This window comes from Equus przewalskii, chromosome 17, assembly GCF_037783145.1.
Source record: "Equus przewalskii isolate Varuska chromosome 17, EquPr2, whole genome shotgun sequence".
In the NCBI taxonomy this organism is placed as follows: Eukaryota; Metazoa; Chordata; class Mammalia; order Perissodactyla; family Equidae; genus Equus; species Equus przewalskii.
In genome coordinates, this window is record NC_091847.1 from 23374407 (window position 1) to 23391599 (window position 17193).

At 35.9% G+C, this 17193-nt stretch overlaps 1 protein-coding gene across 4 annotated transcripts in view; it reads right to left on the reverse strand.

Annotated features, from left to right (window-relative positions):
- LRP1B (LDL receptor related protein 1B) overlaps nt 1-17193 on the reverse strand; it is a 1824802-nt gene that overhangs the window by 319230 nt on the left and 1488379 nt on the right. For all 4 annotated transcript variants that reach the window (XM_070581263.1, XM_070581262.1, XM_070581261.1 and 1 more), the window contains one exon: nt 16981-17185. In XM_070581263.1, coding sequence (XP_070437364.1) covers nt 16981-17185 — 205 coding nt within the window. The remainder of the gene's footprint in view (nt 1-16980; nt 17186-17193) is intronic.

Consider the following 17193-nt stretch of genomic DNA (forward strand, 5'->3'; position numbering starts at 1 on the left):
TTCTTACTTTCCAAACTAAGCACTTGAAAATGAGGAAAGAGAAATAAAATATCGTGAAGCCCAGCTGTCTATGGGACACATGTTTATGTCAGTCATCACGCTCATGATGTATTGCAGTAATAAATCAAGAGAACTGCACTGGTTGTGTAATTTATTACAGCAGTATATCAGCAGGGTGAGGCCTCAGGAGCTCAGTTACAGACATGCACCTTGCATCGTTGCTTTTATTTACTTCCTCTATTTAAGTCTGATGTAAGAAGACAGAGTGGGAGGATCTGAAGTCGGAATTGAAAGCTTCTTTTGCATAATTTTCTAAATGGCTTTAGACATTCAAACCAAAGTAACATTATTAAAAGTTCTCACCTTTGATTTACTATTTTTGCTCAAGTAAAAAGTAAAAAAGCCTTAAATATTACTCTTTTATAGTGATGATCAGTTTGCTTATTTAAGCATTTTCTTTTTACTTCTTCCTATTTCCCCATAAGCAAAATAATAATATAATTGAAGTATACTAGTATAAGGGAGTTATATGTATTTTGTATTTCATAAATGATGGTTTTCCTAATTTAATATTTTAAAAGAGTGATAGTTCTAAGGAGTACATGAGACCTTTCTAGAGTAAATCACTTATTAATATTTTAGTCTTCAAACTTCAAGAATTTTTCTGTCACTAGTTTAACACGTCAACTATTTTTCTATGACTTATTTTTCTATAGTAATTATTGATAATTAAGTCTTTCTTCCTTTCACCCAACAAATACTTATTGAGCTAGATAAAAATTACTTCATTCATTGAATCTGTCTCAGCATTAGGCAGGGCCTGTTGATAACACAGGAGCATTTGTAGTCAAACCCTGTTCTCCACTTCTCCATAGCCATTCCTTATCACCCTCAACCCCTAAGCCAATGCCACTATTTCCGCCTCTAGGAATTGCAGGTTTCAAAAAACTTAATGCATTTCAAGCAACTCTGCCACATCACATTTGAGGACTGCCTCACTACTTGTATTATATAGTACAGATATCTATAATTCAGTAAAACCCTTTGTAGTTAATAACACTTACGCTCTTACTACTAAAAGTACGGGCACTTCTTAGGAATATAAAATCTCTGGCTCCAAACCAGACCGACTAAATCAGAATCTGCATTTTATCAAGATCCCCAGTTGATTTGAATACATATTAAAGTTTGAGAAGCACTGGTGTGTTAAGTAACACATGTCCCCAGTCTTAGGTCTGTATAGTATGTTTTTGGGTCTAAGGATAAGATTGACGCATTTAAAACATATTAAAACGTATTAAAGCTTTCCTAATGACAAAACTGTTTGGGAAATAGTTAGTAAAATATGCGAGGACATTCGGTTTTGGAAAGATCACGGACTTGTAAGATGATATGTTGCAGATGAAAGAACTTAGGCCTTTCTGTCTTTATGAATGTGGTTTGATTTCTGACCTCAAGTTAGTTAACCTTTCAGCACCTCAACCACTTCACTGGCAAATTGAAATACTAACAATAGCTGCTTTGATGATAATTATGTCAAATACAGACTAAAACAGTTAAGTACTCACTAAATGACAGCTAGTATTAAAAACCTTTCATGAAGCAGCTCAAACACCCAAGAGTATTACTTAAAAAATTTGTAAATTTTTGGAGGGTCAGAATAAAGCCAGTGTGGCACTGTCCCTGGTCCTGAATGAGGAATCCTTGTTAGGGCTATATTTCCCAACCTTTACTCACGTGAATATTGTTGTATAATACGTGCCTTATGTGACACCTTAGATCCTCTCAGTGACTCCTGGCTCTAGGACTCAGAACCACTTTTTCTTTTTTGCCACAGTTAATGTGATGAACAACTTCATGTGGACACAGTGCTCTCACCACGTGCCAATGCCTGGAGCCTCTGACAACTCACCAGGATGGTGAGAAATTAAAGACCCATGGGTCAAATCGCTGATCAAGAGAAAAGGGCCAATAGGAATATTTATCTCCTTTCCTCGACACTGCTCACCCATGGACCATCCTAAAGTGCAATAGTTGATCTGTCCTCTCTTAAGATGGCCACGGGAGATAATGCAACCCATTGCACTTGATACCAAGTAGCCAGCTTTGTAGCACACCTCTTCACACACGCTTTCCTTTCTCAGCCCACTCTCCTTTTCCCTCACTACTGCTCCGTGGGAGTGCATATCTAATAAAGAACCAGAATATAAACTCTGGCCTCAGGCTCTGATTTTTTACAAATCTGGACTGAGATAAATGTTTTCACACTTTTTTTGTCTTTATCTGAATGCAATTTCTATTGTTATTTATTCTGAATTGTTCTTTAAATTGACTCATTGCCATAAAGGGAAATCCAGTATCAATTTGAAAAAACAGAATGCAACTCTAAAAATATCTATGATGAAATTGAAACAGCGCTAGTAAATTATAAGGAAATACTGTTACTCACCAAATTTTAGTCTGAGTTCTCTCTCCCCTGCCCCTTCTACACTGCCCCCCTCTCAGTAATGAAGTAAGTGTCTCAGGGGTGTTAAATACTTACTAGCAACACTAGTACTTAACTTAATCTTAATACTAGTACTACTTAATCTTTCTAAATACTACTTAATCTTTCTAAATCAATCAGAAGATTGAAAATCATTAAGAATAGAATGACTTTTCATACAATGTCACCAACTTTAAACTGATGCTGTTTCTGTGTCCCACTTGATATCAGTGATAAGAGTCCCATATTTTGAGGAGAATGTGCTAGGCATGGTGAAGACCAAGATGATCAGGATTCATACTCTCCCAGAAATTCTGAATCAGGTGAGAGAGACCCAAATTGTGATTTAAAAGAAAAAAGAAGACATTTTCATATAGTATACATTTGATTACACCTTGAGTGAGCTTTCCTTTATGTTTATTGTAGCTTATAATGGTGAATCCTAATTTTGACAATGCCTAAAAATCAATTGGGAAGTTTAAAGTTGAGACCAATGCCTCATGCAGGCATTCTGATTTAAACTATTCTTGGGTGGGGCTCAAGCAGCAGTATCACACAAAAGCTCCCCAGGGGATTCTGTACATCTGATGCTTAAAAATTATTCCACCTCTTCTAATGTATCATTGACAAATTAGGACAAGTATGCTCTTTTTTCCTGCCCAAGGCAGTATAATCTTGGGACATTTACTTTTCATTCAACTAACAAGTCTTTTAGTGTCCCTGACACTCAGTAGCCTCAGAGGAAGATGGTGTGCTCACTGGATTAGGCTCAGCTTTGTGAGGTTGCCTATAAAGCCACGCAAGGTGATTTACGCCTCTTCCTCCACTTGTGCTCATCTCCACCTTCTAATCCTGGAAATAAATACCTGGACACATTGGCCCTCCATGTCTGGAATTATCATCTTAGCAGGATAAATTACTAATTGTACAAATTTGCAGCTGCTACCTTAGTGGTCGGCGGATTCTGTTTGAATCTTGATGGACATAATAGCCTAAGAGAGTGCAGTACTGCTTGTTTTTAACAGTTCCTCCTTTCATGTGTATAACTATTTAGTTTCCCATCCCTCTAAGATATACCTTTAGTTAAAATTTACATTTTCTCTCCATTTTTCTTTCTTTATCTGTAATAATTATGCAATAACTTAGCTCATGTATCTTACTAACTTCATTTAGCTTTAAATATTAGCTTGTCCTTTGAGTAATTTAACAACCTAATTGAAGATTATTAAATGTGTTTTATAGGTTGATGGCCAACCATATTTCTTTTGATGATTTATTTGTTAGCATATCCTAATGGAAATTACTTAGCATTTTGATTTCCATTAGCGTTTATATATTCTCAAAACTCCTCATGTAATTAAAAGATCTTGTTACAATAACCTTTGAAATCTTAGGGCCACAGAAACTATTTTTCCTGCTAAACAGTTTTGTTTCCTTCTACTGAATCAAAGTACTGTATAACTAGATAGGTTTCCCTTAGTGGCTTGGCTGCTGGGAAGCTCAGGAATAAATGCATGCTTTCATTATTTATTTACAGTCATACTTTACCTGAGCTTTTATTGTAAACTAGTTTAAATGATTTTTAAGTAGCTGAAATAATAATTAGCTAATTTTAATTGGTTTGCTAACATTCTAAATGTTTTCAAGAGTTAAACACAGAAAGAAAATTCAAGATATTGTCTCAAGCTTAAATAAATTCATGTTAATTTTTGTGCATGTGAACATAATAAGAAATACATTCAAATCAGCTAGAGAACAATATAAAAATTAATCAGGAATTCAGAGAAGAGAAAAATTTAGGTTAGTTAATTGAGAATTTCCTGAATTTAAATATGAAACTTTTCAATCTCCTACTTTTTCCCTTATCTACTGATTCACTTCACCAAAGAAAATATTTTTTAAACTTTTTTGTGTGCTTATCCTTCTGTCCAGCTTGCAAGTAAATTAATTTGAAAGAAATACACTAATTTATATGTATGTGTGTGTGTGTGCACACAGAATGGCTGTCCTTACCTATATCTTCTTTTCATCTTTGTATATGAATTTCTCCAATGAGGCAGGTGGGACAGGCGGCTGCAGATATTTTGAAAATTCTGTCTGATGCCTAACAAATTGAAAGCTTCCAAGAAATATTAAATCAATCCACCAGTATCAGCATCACACTCTGAAGGCACACAGGTTATTTTCCAGGTGAAGATACTAGGTGCCCTGGCTGCTGACCATTATTCTTCTCCAGGAACACATCTCTTTTAGAGACTCCAGCTTCGATAACACTTTAATTTGCACGACTAACCAACCTGAACCATCACTGAAATGTATGTGGATTTAAATCAAAGAGATTATGTTAGAAATAAACATTAACCCTACTGCAATAACATTCTTATCTGACCAAATCGGACTATCAGTTGTACAGACTTCAGAAAATTACTTTGGATGGCCGAGGTCTTCAAAATAGCTAAGCTTGATTTTGGTCTTTTTTTTCTTTTTTTAAATTGTTTACTTTTTCATTTTATTCAGGGAAATATTTTTATAATTTATCTTTTAGTTTATTCATCCATTTACTCATTGCTTCAGCAAATATTTGCTGAACACGGCAATGCGCCAGACTTCAGCCTACTTGCTTTTGGAGAAACAAAGATGAAAAGCAAATTCTCTTTCTTCAGATGCTAGTAATCCCATGGCAGAGGCAAGGAAGCAATTTATGTTTTATTCTAATTGATATAATTCATGTTCATGCAAATATTTACGTGTATAGTACATGCAGTTACAAAATTTTACATTTGGTTTATTTTTTAACTTGCACTGTTCAAGGTGAGTTTTACAAGATTTAGCATTTATTGCTAACTATCGTCAGTTTTGTAGTTAGTGCTGTCAGTCAATTCTTCTGGTGCTATATTAGACAATTCTCCAGTGCTATTCATAGGGTTTTCATGGCTAACTTTTCAGAAGTGGGGAGCCAAGTCCTTCTTCCTACTCCATCTTAGTCAGAAAGCTCTGCTGAAACATGTCCACCATGCTGGTAATTTGAAATAGCACCATAGTTTTCAGCATCACAGCAACACCTCAGCATGACAACTGACAGACGAGTGGTGTGGTTCCCTGACCGGGAAGCAAACCTGGCCATGGTGGTGGTAGTGCCAGATCTTAACCACTAGATCACCAGGGCTGGCTACTGTCAGGTACGAGGTTACATACAACAGTTACTTTAACTCCTCAAAATACACCCTATGGGGCATAAACTATTAGTTCTACTTTACAGAAGAAACTAAGGCACAGAAAATTTCAGAAAATGCCCATGTTTATTACACAATATGACAAGGATCCAAGTTTCAAATCCATGTCTATCTCCACAACCTAACCTTATCAATTTTTGCCACTTCATACTGCTTCTTGTTCTATTTTGCTACTAAGACTGTCTTCATGATTAAAATAACCAAGATGTGGCATCATCCTATTATGCACACTAATGTGTAAAAGTATCTAACCAGTGGCTGTTCCACACAACCAATGGTAGAATTATACGAGGTTAGGGTTGGAAGATAATTTTGAACCTAGCTCAAAATGTAGAACCTGAGATTCAAAAAGATTAAGTTAATTGCTGAAGATCATACATTCTTTTAGAATCAGAGCCAGGAATTAAAACAATTTCATCAAACGCCAATTTCAGATTTCTTTCCACTCTTTTCTTATTCTCACTCAGGTACCTGTGTTTGACACTGTCATATCATCACATGAACTTTATTGTATTCACTCTGTGATAACATGTATACATCATAGTTACAGATGATAAAATTTAGATAACATAATCCACCATCTTTATTTCCACAAGCTTTTTTTCTCTTAGGTGGAGGACTAGTGTTTCGATATCTTTGGGCTCCAGTAAGTCATGCCACATTATGTGTGATTTAATAAATTTTATCTCAATTTTAATTCATTGGCAATGCCTAGACAGACATTCTGGTGTTCTAGAGACTTGTGGAGCATAGTTTATGTTTTTAAAAGCATTTTATAAAACAATAAATATGAGGCATTTCCTTTTTTCTATACTGAGTTTCTAAAAATCTCTAAGCACACTGACTTCTGCTTCCGGGAAGACAGATTAGCCATAATTTTCTCTATTCCTCTTACCAAATACAACCAAAAATCCTGCAAATTATATATAAAATGAACATAAAAAGACAGAGAGGCGGAAAGAAGAAGGCAGCCCAGCCAGAGACTTGGGACTGAGATAGGACGTAATGATGAGTTCCTTGGGTTTTATTTTTGCCTCATATATCCCAGACTTGGAACTGAATAAGCTGGCAACCTGGAAATGTCAATATGCACAGACAAAAAGCCAACAACAACAATAAAAGCCTGCTCTCTCTAGCCAAAAGACCAGGACAGCTTCTGCCTAGCAATGCAGAAAACTTTTAGACAATAACTGCTCTACTCTAGTCAAACACCACATCAAAAACTGTAACCCACTCACACCCACACCAGCAAAGGTCGAGTGGGGAGCACGGACTGCCACTCACACCTGGCAATGATGAGGTGCCCTTTCCTTCCCTGCTAGAGTCATGTGAGAAGAAGCCCAGGGGAGAATCAAGACTTCCACCATCATCCAGGGGTAATGAGGCCACCCCCACAGTGGTGACAGTGGAGACCAGGTGGGGAGTTGGAAGTCCCCTCCTCATCCAGAAGCAAACAGGAGTCCCAGTCCTGCCTCAGGTGTCAACAGAGGCTGAGTGGGGTCCCTGGGCTTCTACTTCAACCTGTCAGTAACGAGCAGGAGCCCTCACCTTCCTTTGTCAGAGTGAGGTCAGAGAAAGCCAGTTAAGAGGCTTAAATAAGATGCAGAATTTCGTACAATAAAACAACAATGTTTATGCTCAACCAAAAATCATTCATCATACCAAGAACCAGGAAGATCTCAAAAGATCTAATCTGGGTGACAGTGTATTAATTTGTTGACTCTATTTTTTGTTTTTTTTAACTTAAGAAATACTAAATCTCTCCATGGAATAAATATATTTTCATGTCATCATTTTTAATGGATACATAGAATTCTATTGTCATTTATTTTTTAATCACATTTCTCTTTAGTTACTATTCTTAAAGATTACAAAGTTATTAAGATTATTAAAATAACAGAAAGTTATTAATTTCAATTGTAATTTGAATAATTATCCATGTCCAAGGACACTTAAAATATACTGAAGTCAATATTGGATATAATAATCTGATTATTGAATGGTGCCTCTTGAATTCAGGGAAGCGTCAAAGGCAATAAAACACCTGAGTTTTCAGCAGCCCTTCAGGATGGGCTTATTTGCAGTACACCTGATTAGAATGCCTGTTATGTAACAGGCAATGGACACAGTCAGTTCCTTATATGGCCCATCTGTTGGAACTAAAGTCCACAGGCTCTTCTGCCAACAAACAGCCAGTCAACTTCTTGTCTATGGTCCATCTAGCTGTTAATTGGCCCAGCATCCCACGTGTTTGAGGCATTTGAGATAGAGTAGAAAGATCACTTACTATAGGGAGACCTTTCTTCACAATTCATTTAAACATTTAGCCAACTTAGTGATGCTCAATGGAGGCAGTCCCATTCCTTCGGTGAGTTTTAGAAAATTTTGGTGGTGTTGTTGTGCTTGATTGTGGGGTGGGGGTGGGCAGAGTTGATTAGAAAATTCAGTGATCAGGGACCAGGAATCTGTATGTCCTGCAACACATAGGGCAGTTCAGTACAATGAACAGTCTGAGACTCAGCCCAAGGTTCAAACGTCTTACAAGATAGTCACAAAGGTGAAAACTATTTATAATTATCTGAATCTAGAATTTAACTCCATTTTATACATATACAAAAGTATTGTTTCACAGAGCTTTACTATACACATTGTTTTTCAAGGAATACAGCATCTACATAAACTGAGGGATGACTTTACATCATTTAGTTTAGAACATTATGAAGACCACATCACCAATTTCAAAAATCACATCGCCCAAGGCAGCACTACTCTCAGTATTTGAGTAGCCAGTACAACACGCCTGAGGAGTCTGCCTTCATAGTTGCCACATTCTTAGTGATTCTATGCATAAGTGAAAACATCTGATCCCTTCCTCATGATTTCTTCCTTATTTGTGTGTGTCTACATATGAGAATATGCCCTATTTTTATTATAAATTATGTTATATATTCCCTTATATTATAATTCAGGCACTAAATTGAGTTTTGAAAAGCTATCTATAGAGATAGATATAAAATTTCATTTGACAATAGGAATAGGGATGTTACAGAACTTTAATTTTAAAAAGGGACATTGGCTCTAATAGAGAGTTGGGAATGATAGTTGGCGTTAGGCATAAGAACATCAGAAATTAATGTAGACTATTTGAAGCTCAGCTTCCTTCTCTGTGAGGTAACATTGGATTGTTCCAGTTAACGGTAGAAACATTTTCACTTTGCTGAAATTTTAGTGACTGCTCATGCTGAAGTTGACTTCTAAATAAAAAATTTAAATTGTTAAATTCAAATATTTTACATCTTTTAAAAATAGAAACCACAAGGCCTTTTCTTTGGTGACAGAATATGGTTTTGACCTGACTAAGCAATTCAAACTTATGTCGTCATAAAATTCACTTTTCTGAGTATTAAAACCTATTCAGTAAGTTTCAGTCCCCTGCAGGTTTCATAGCATAATTAAAACTATGTTATCGAAAAAAAGTAGGTAGCATAGACGTATACAGATTAGATAGATAGATAGAGAGAGAGATAGACTTCTTGATTCATTTATGGAATTAAATAATGGATCCTATAAGCAGAAATGAAATATTTGCTGCCATAAAAAAGTAGGATATTGAATATCCTTGAGATTGATCTTATAATTAAAATTAGTTTTTTAAAAAAGACATTTTTCCTATTTGTTACTCAAAAGAGTTCATGTCATGAGAGTGTGCTTATCTAGGAGACAGTTTATTCTGCATCCTATATCCTTCTCATCCTAAAGATAAGTCTTGGGACTTAGGGAATATACTCTGAAAAAAACTTTGGACAAAGTTTCTAAGAGAATGTCAGAAATAAGAAACATCAGCAATTGCAATTTCTAGGAACATAAACAACATCTCTTTTCGAAGAGTTTGTGTCACTCAGGTAGCAGAAGCCTTCCAAGAAATGATTAACACTTACAGGGTGACTGCAGGGAGAAAGGCTATAATCACGCTGTCTTAGCCCCTGTCAACATTAGTTACTGTCTCAGCTACTGGAACAACAGAAATGACAGATACAGAACAGAAATAAAAATGAAACAGAATGAAATTATTGTCTGTTTTTTTTTCTTTGCCCTAATAACTAGATCACTCAAGAGTATTCAACTGTATATGGGCATGCCTTGGAGTTATTGCAGGTTCGGTTCCAGATCACCACAATAAAGCGAGCATCACAATAAAGTGAGTCACATGAAGTTTTTGGTTTCCCACTGCATACAAAAGTTATGTTTACACTATACTCAGTCTATTAAATGTGCAATATCATTATGTCTAAAAACACAATGTACATGCCTAATTAAAAAATACTTTATTGCTAAAAAATGCTGACCATCATCTGAGCCTTCAGTGAGTCGTAAGCTTTTTGCTGGTGGAGCGTCTTGCCTAGATGTTCATGGCTCCTGACTGATCAGGGTAGTGGTTGCTGAAGGTCGGGGTGACCGCGTCAATTTCTTAAAATAAGACAACAATGAAGTTTGCCGCATCGATTGACTCTTGCTTTCACAAACGATTTCTTTGTAGCATGCAGTGCTGTTTGATACCATTTTACCCAAAGTAGAACTTGTTTCAAAATTAGAGTCAATCTTCTCAAATCCTGCCTCAAATCACTGTTTTATCAACTAAGTTTATGTAATACTCCAAATCCGTTGTCATTTCAACAATCTTCACAGCATCTTCACCAGGAGTAGATTCCATGTCAAGAAACCGCTTTCTGTGGTTATCCATAAGAAGCAACTCCTTGGGGACCGAGTGGTTAAGTTCACGCGCTCCGCTACTGTGGCCCAAGGTTTCCCCGGTTTGGATCCTGGGCGCCGACATGGCACCATTCATCAGGCCACGTTGAGATGGAGTCCCATGTGCTACAACCAGAAGGACCCACAACTAAAACATACAACTATATACTGGGGGGATTTGGGAAGAAAAAGCAGAAGGAAAAAAAAAAAGATTAGCAACAGTTGTTAGCTCAGGTGCCAATCTTGAGAAAGAAAAAAAAAAAGAAGCAACTCCTCATCCGTTAAAAGTTTTATCATGAAATTGCAGCAATTCAGTCACCTCTTCAGGATCCACGTCATATCCTAGGTCTCTTACTGTTTCTACCACATTGGCAGTTACCTCCTCCACTGAAGTCTTGAGCTCCTCAAAGTTATTAATGAGAGTTGGAATCAGCTTCTCCCAAACTCTTGTTAATGTTTATATTTTGATCTCTTTCCATGAATCATGAATGTTCTTAATGGCATCTAGAATGGTGAATCCTTTCCAGAAGGTTTTCAATTTACTTTGCCCAGATTTATCAGAGGAATCATCATCCATGGCAGCAATAGCCTTATAAAATGTATTTCTTAAATAATAAGACTTGAAAATCAAAATTACTCCTTGATCCATGGGCTTCAGAATGGATGCTGTCTTAGCAGGCATGAAAATAGCATTAATCTCATCAAAGCTCTTGCGTGACCAGATACATTGTCAGTGAGGTGTAATATTTTGAAAGGAATCTTTTTTCTGAGCAGTAGGTCCCAAGAGTGGACTTAAAATATTCAGTAAACCATGTTGTAAACAGATGTCCTGTCTTCTAGGCTTTGTTGTTCCATTTATAGAGCACAGGCAGAGTAGATTTAGTCTAGTTCTTAAGGGTCCTAGGATTTTCAGAATGGCAAATGAGCATTGGCTTCAACTTAGAGTCAACAGCTGCATTAGGCCCTAACAAGACAGTCAGCTTATCCTCTGAAGTTTTGAAGCCAGGCAATGACTTCTCCTCTCTAGCTATGAAAGTCCTAGATGGCATCTTCTTCCAATACAAGGCTGTTTCACCTACATTGAAAATCTGTTGTTTAGTGTAACTACGTTCATTAATGATCTTAGCCAGATCTTCTGGATAACTTGCTGCAGCTTCTACATCAGCACTTGCTGCTTCACCTTGCACTTTCATGTCTTGGAGACGGCTTCTTTCCTTAAACCTCATGAACAAAACTCTGCTAGCTTCCACCTTCTTCTGCAGCTTCCTCACCCAACTCAGCCTCCATAGAACTGAAGAGAGTTAGGGCCTTGCTCTGGATTAGGCTTTGGCTTCAGGAAATTTTGTGGCTAGTCTGATCTTCTATCCAGGCCGCTAAACTTTCTCCATATCAGCAATAAGTCTGTTTAACTTCCTTAGCATTCATATGTTCACTGGAGTAGCACTTTTAATTTCCTTCAAGAACTTTTCTTTTGCATTCACAACTTGGCTAATTGTTTGGCACAAGAGGTCTAGCTTTTGGCCTATCTTGGCGTCTGACAGTTCTTCCCCACTTGGCTTAATCATTTCTAGCTTTTAATTTAAAGTGAGAAACATGTCACTCTTCCTTTCACTTGAACACTTAGGGGCCATTGTAGGATTGTTAACTGACCTAATTTCAGTATTGTCATGTCTCAGGGAATAGAGGCCCAAGGAAAGGGAGAGAGACAGGGGAACAGCCAGTTGGTGGAACTGTCAGAACACATAAAACATTTATGGATTGTTTGCTGTCTTATATGGATGTGGTTCTTGGCACCCCAAAACAATTACAATATTAACATCAAACATCACTGATCACAGATCACAATAATAAATATAATAATCATGAAGAAGTTTGAAACATTGTAAGAACTACCAAAATGTGACAGAGAGACTTGAAGTGAGCAAATACTGTTGGAAAAATGGCGCCAATAGACCTGCTTGATACAGGCTTGCCACAAACTTTCACTTTGTAAAAAGCGCAGTACATGTGAAGTGTGATAAAACAAAGCACAATAAAATGAGGTATGCCTGCATTGCTAAACAGAGAATGCTTTCTTCAGTAAATTTATAGGTAGGACCACCACACCAGTTAATGCGGTATTTAAAATTAGAAAAACCCAGACAATTATTATACTTTCATCAATACAAGTCAGGTTTAAAATGTATGTACTTGTATTTTATTGTGACCTCACTCTAAGATAAAATAGAAAAATTGAACCTAACTCTGAGTTTGATAGAATAAGTTAAACCTATGAATGGATTTGTTAAGCTAAATATTAGAAGATTACTAAAACAGAAAAGTGAAATGTATTTTCAAAAACACTAGTTTTTTCTATCTTTTTTGATGTTTGAAAAGATCTCTTTTCTTGATCTATTGATTAGTAATGGGTTCTATAATATTCCTACAGAAAGTGACTTGTAAATAGTATATTAGTATTTTTCAAACTTCTACAAACACTTAAGCCCATAGCATACCCTGTTTAAAAAAAATGGTTTTCTGATAAGAATAAAACCACATACTGTGGTCCATTCTGAAGATTTGTAAGGTACATGAGCAGTTAAAGGCTTTAAGATGTAATGCAGTAATTAAGCCTATCAGACTTCGCTTAAAGCATAGTTTCAAAAAGGTGCTTGACCACAGCTTAATTCCTCTGGTTATTCAAGAGAAGACACACTCTTCAAACACACTTTGTGAAAGCAATGGCGTTGTACTAAGTTGTAGGCTCACAATACCTAGATTTACAAGAATCTCTCTAAACTTTATCAATTAACTTAAGGATAGGTTGTTTCTTTTTCATTAAAGAAGACATACTCTCAAATATTTCAGATTGTAATTTCTAGCCTCTCTCCAATCTATCAACTTTCCTGGTTATATCTGATCTCTCTATTTTTGCAATTGCTCTCTACTATCATTTGCTTCATCCAAAGTCAGAAAAAACACAACTATGTCAAGGAAATGTTCCTTTGTGAAATTATTACTTCTATGGCCATTCCTTTATATTGCACTATCTCAGTGCTTTTTGACTTTATATGTTGAACAATGTTTTACATCTCTTCTTATATTTCATGGTATTTTAAGTCTTTCACAGAATCTTTAAACCTTCATAAATAAACTTTCTACTTCCTAAATAGCATTCTTTTGAACTCCATGGTTTTACCCTGTTACATATTTCTGCAGTGCCTTGTACAGTGCATTCCAAAATGTAAAAGTGAAATTCGTTATGTTGGTTTGCTGACCTATTTGAAAAACATACATACAAATCAAATGCATTTATATCAATTCCATCACTATGACTGCCCAAGGGGAACAAAATAGGAGTGAGGAATGGATATAATAGGAAGCACACACACAGACACCAACACAAGAAAGGGTCTGGCACAAAGAGAACAACTGAAGATTAGAATGAACTCAATTGGCTACACGTGAATGTTTCAGATAAGGAGCCCTTAGCTTCTGTGAGGATTTAAGAAGAAATCTGCTCCAAAAGGCATCCTTTGATTTCCAGGACTCCAGCTTAACTGGACAGGTTCAAATCAAATTGAGAATTAATATTGGTCACACATTTGTACATGTAAGTTAATTAAAAAGATAAAACTGGGGGTGCAAAAGTCCCAAATGGATAGGCTATTAGAAAAATTGGTTCACTTTCTCAACACTGATCAGACAACAGAAGAGTTTTTAGAGTTTCTGAGACTTCTATAACATTATGCCATATCCACAGAATATTTTTTCAGAATAAATAGTATTTCTTTTTTCCAAGAAAAATATCTTCCTTTTAAATCTTTAAAGATAAGCCAGATTGCATCTGTAAACTTTCCTAAAGATAATAGGAGACAACATAGCTCCTCAATTACACTTTCAGTTTCAAAGTTCTATAGTTATCTTAGTGATAGATTATATAAACAACTGATTGATCGCTAAAATAGGCAACTGAAAGTATAAGCATTCAGAAATTCAGGTCAATAAAAAATGGAATTCAGAAACAACTTAATGTTCTAGTAAAATCATGACTAAAATATAGGAAACAGTGGATAATGCAAAGAGTATATGTTAGTGGTAAATTCATGATACTGACCGTGGACACTATGACATAGCAAACACAGAATCCTGACAACTAGCAACATAGTGAGAAAGCTTTGGGCCCATAGACGTACTTTTATGTAACGAACATAACAGAGTCATGAAACACAAGATTGACAGGAATGGAAAATGAGTATTATGTACTACTGAGGGATGGGTTATATCATCACCCATGAAAGAAATATTTCAGTGTTTGAGACAAAGTCGGCAAATGTCTTAAGGGAGAATAAAACCATAACCTTTAAAATAATGTTCTCTTCATTTGCATTTCTACAGGAGAGAAACCTTTTTTCCAAGCTTTACTGAAATATAATTGACATAACATTTGTTATAGTGTAAGTTTAAAGTGTACAATGTAATGTTTTGATACATGCAAATATTGCAAAATGATTACCACAATAAAGTTAGTTAAGACATCCATCACCTCACATAGTTACAATCTTTTATTTCAGTGATGAGAATTTTAAAAATAGACCCTCTTTACAACTTCAAATATACAATACAGCATTGTTAACTATAGCCAGGCAGAAATTATCCACGTTTGGACAGGGATGGGAAATGGAGAGGTGGAATCATAACTGGGCATATTTTTTCAAATGTCAAAACAAATCCTTTAAATTGTATTAGAGATATCTAATTACTGGACCAGCTATAGTAGCTATAGTTGCCATACATAAGAATAGATTGAGTGGGGAAGAGAAAAGCAGGTATATAAAAAATAAGCTGAAGTGGATAAAGGGTTGTTACAAGGAGTTATAGGATCATTTTCCACATCAGGATGCAATAGAAAATACTACCACATCCAGGATAATGATTTACCTGACTAACTTTTCAAAAGCATTATCCACTAGGCTCATTGAGAACTTCTTTGCTGTATTCTGAGGCACTTACTTTTGTACCATATCCTCATAATAACCCTAAATGTTAGGTAGAGAATTTGCATATCAGAAAACTAAAATTTATAAAAATTAAATAATTTGCCTAAGGTCACAAGGTCTTAATTAGAAAAAATAGATCAAGAATTTCGACATAGGACTCTCTGATCAGAGTTATGGCCTTCAGCACAAACTGAACTCATCAAGGCTTAGGCCCATTTTTTCAACGTTCCTTAAGCACTCAACTGTCCTACGTCACTGCTACTCAAAGTAGCCACTCCACAGTGAGAGGAAGTGCTTGTAGTGGAATATAAATCAATGCACTTCTTCCTTCTTCAGGAAACTCACACACACACACACACACACCCCTCTACCTACATATCCATAATATGTTTATGTAAGTATATACATATATGCAGATATATATACATTTAGTTAATTGCCCTAGGATAAATATCTATATATATAATAAATATCTGTATATAATAAAATATCTATATCTATGTATATTATAATGTATATAATATATATAACATATAGATATATATGTAGATATATGTATAAGTATATATTCAATTGAATTTAAACAGTGTACTTAACAGTATAGATTAGGTGTTAGCAAACTATGGCCTGCTGGTTGGTTGCCTGTTTCTGTAAACAAATTTTTATTGAAATATTGCCACACCTACTCATTTACATAATCTTTATGTCTACTTTAGCACTATAAGGCACTGTAGCTGTGAGAGAGACAATATGGCCCAAGAAGCTTCAAATATTTACTATCTGGCCCTTCAAGAAATGCACTGGAGGAGCAAAGAGCCTCAGCATCATTTTGTTCTTCAGGCATACACTGGGGTAGGGGTGGAGGGGGGGGTGAAGATTTCTCCAGTGGTGTAAGCACCCAGATCTTACCCTCTGAACCCCGAGTTCTCCTAGTTGCCCAGGAGGGAACTGCACTATTACCATTTTATAGGCCCTAAATCCCTGCTGTATGCATTCTCTCGGGGCAGCATAAAGACTCTCCTACTAACATTTTATTTGGAACCCAGAAAAAAGAGACTGAGAAGGGGCCTGACTGAAAGGAATCCCATTCTTCCTTCTTCAAAGCTTCTGAGCTTGCTTTGAGGACACAAACACAGGCAGAGGATCATTTCATTCTTTTCTAATGTTTTTTTATCCTAGGGGAAGTAACCAATTTCATTTCACATTTTAAAAACTATAAATAAGAATGAAGCTTATGCAAATAACTCTGACAATTCCAGTTCAATTAATAACTAGAAAAAAAACAGTTAACTGTTTCTCCAGAATAAACTTTACGAGTTGCGTTGTCTCTACTGTAGCAAAAGGACTTGAAGAAAGTTTTCAAAATATTATCCACAGTTTTCTTTTTCACTGAATAGATTACTCATTGGACTAGTTCAAACAATTAGCTATTTTGAAATCCCTTGATATGCATATTTTAGGCAAGTATAAAGCACAGATTTTTCAAATGTATCAATGTTTAGATCTACAATCAAGAAATTCTGAGTTAACTTACATGTCTCTGGGATCCATCATATTCACACCTTTCAATTTTTCCTAGGCTGCCGTCTGAGAAATACAACTTCTCTGCACGATGGTCAATGGTGAGTCCATTTGGAGTGAGTATGTCTGTACTGACCACCATTTGAGCATTTTTTCCAGTCAGAGTAGCTCTCATGATACTTGGATGCTGTTCATTCCAGTTGGTCCAAAACATTAAACTAATTGA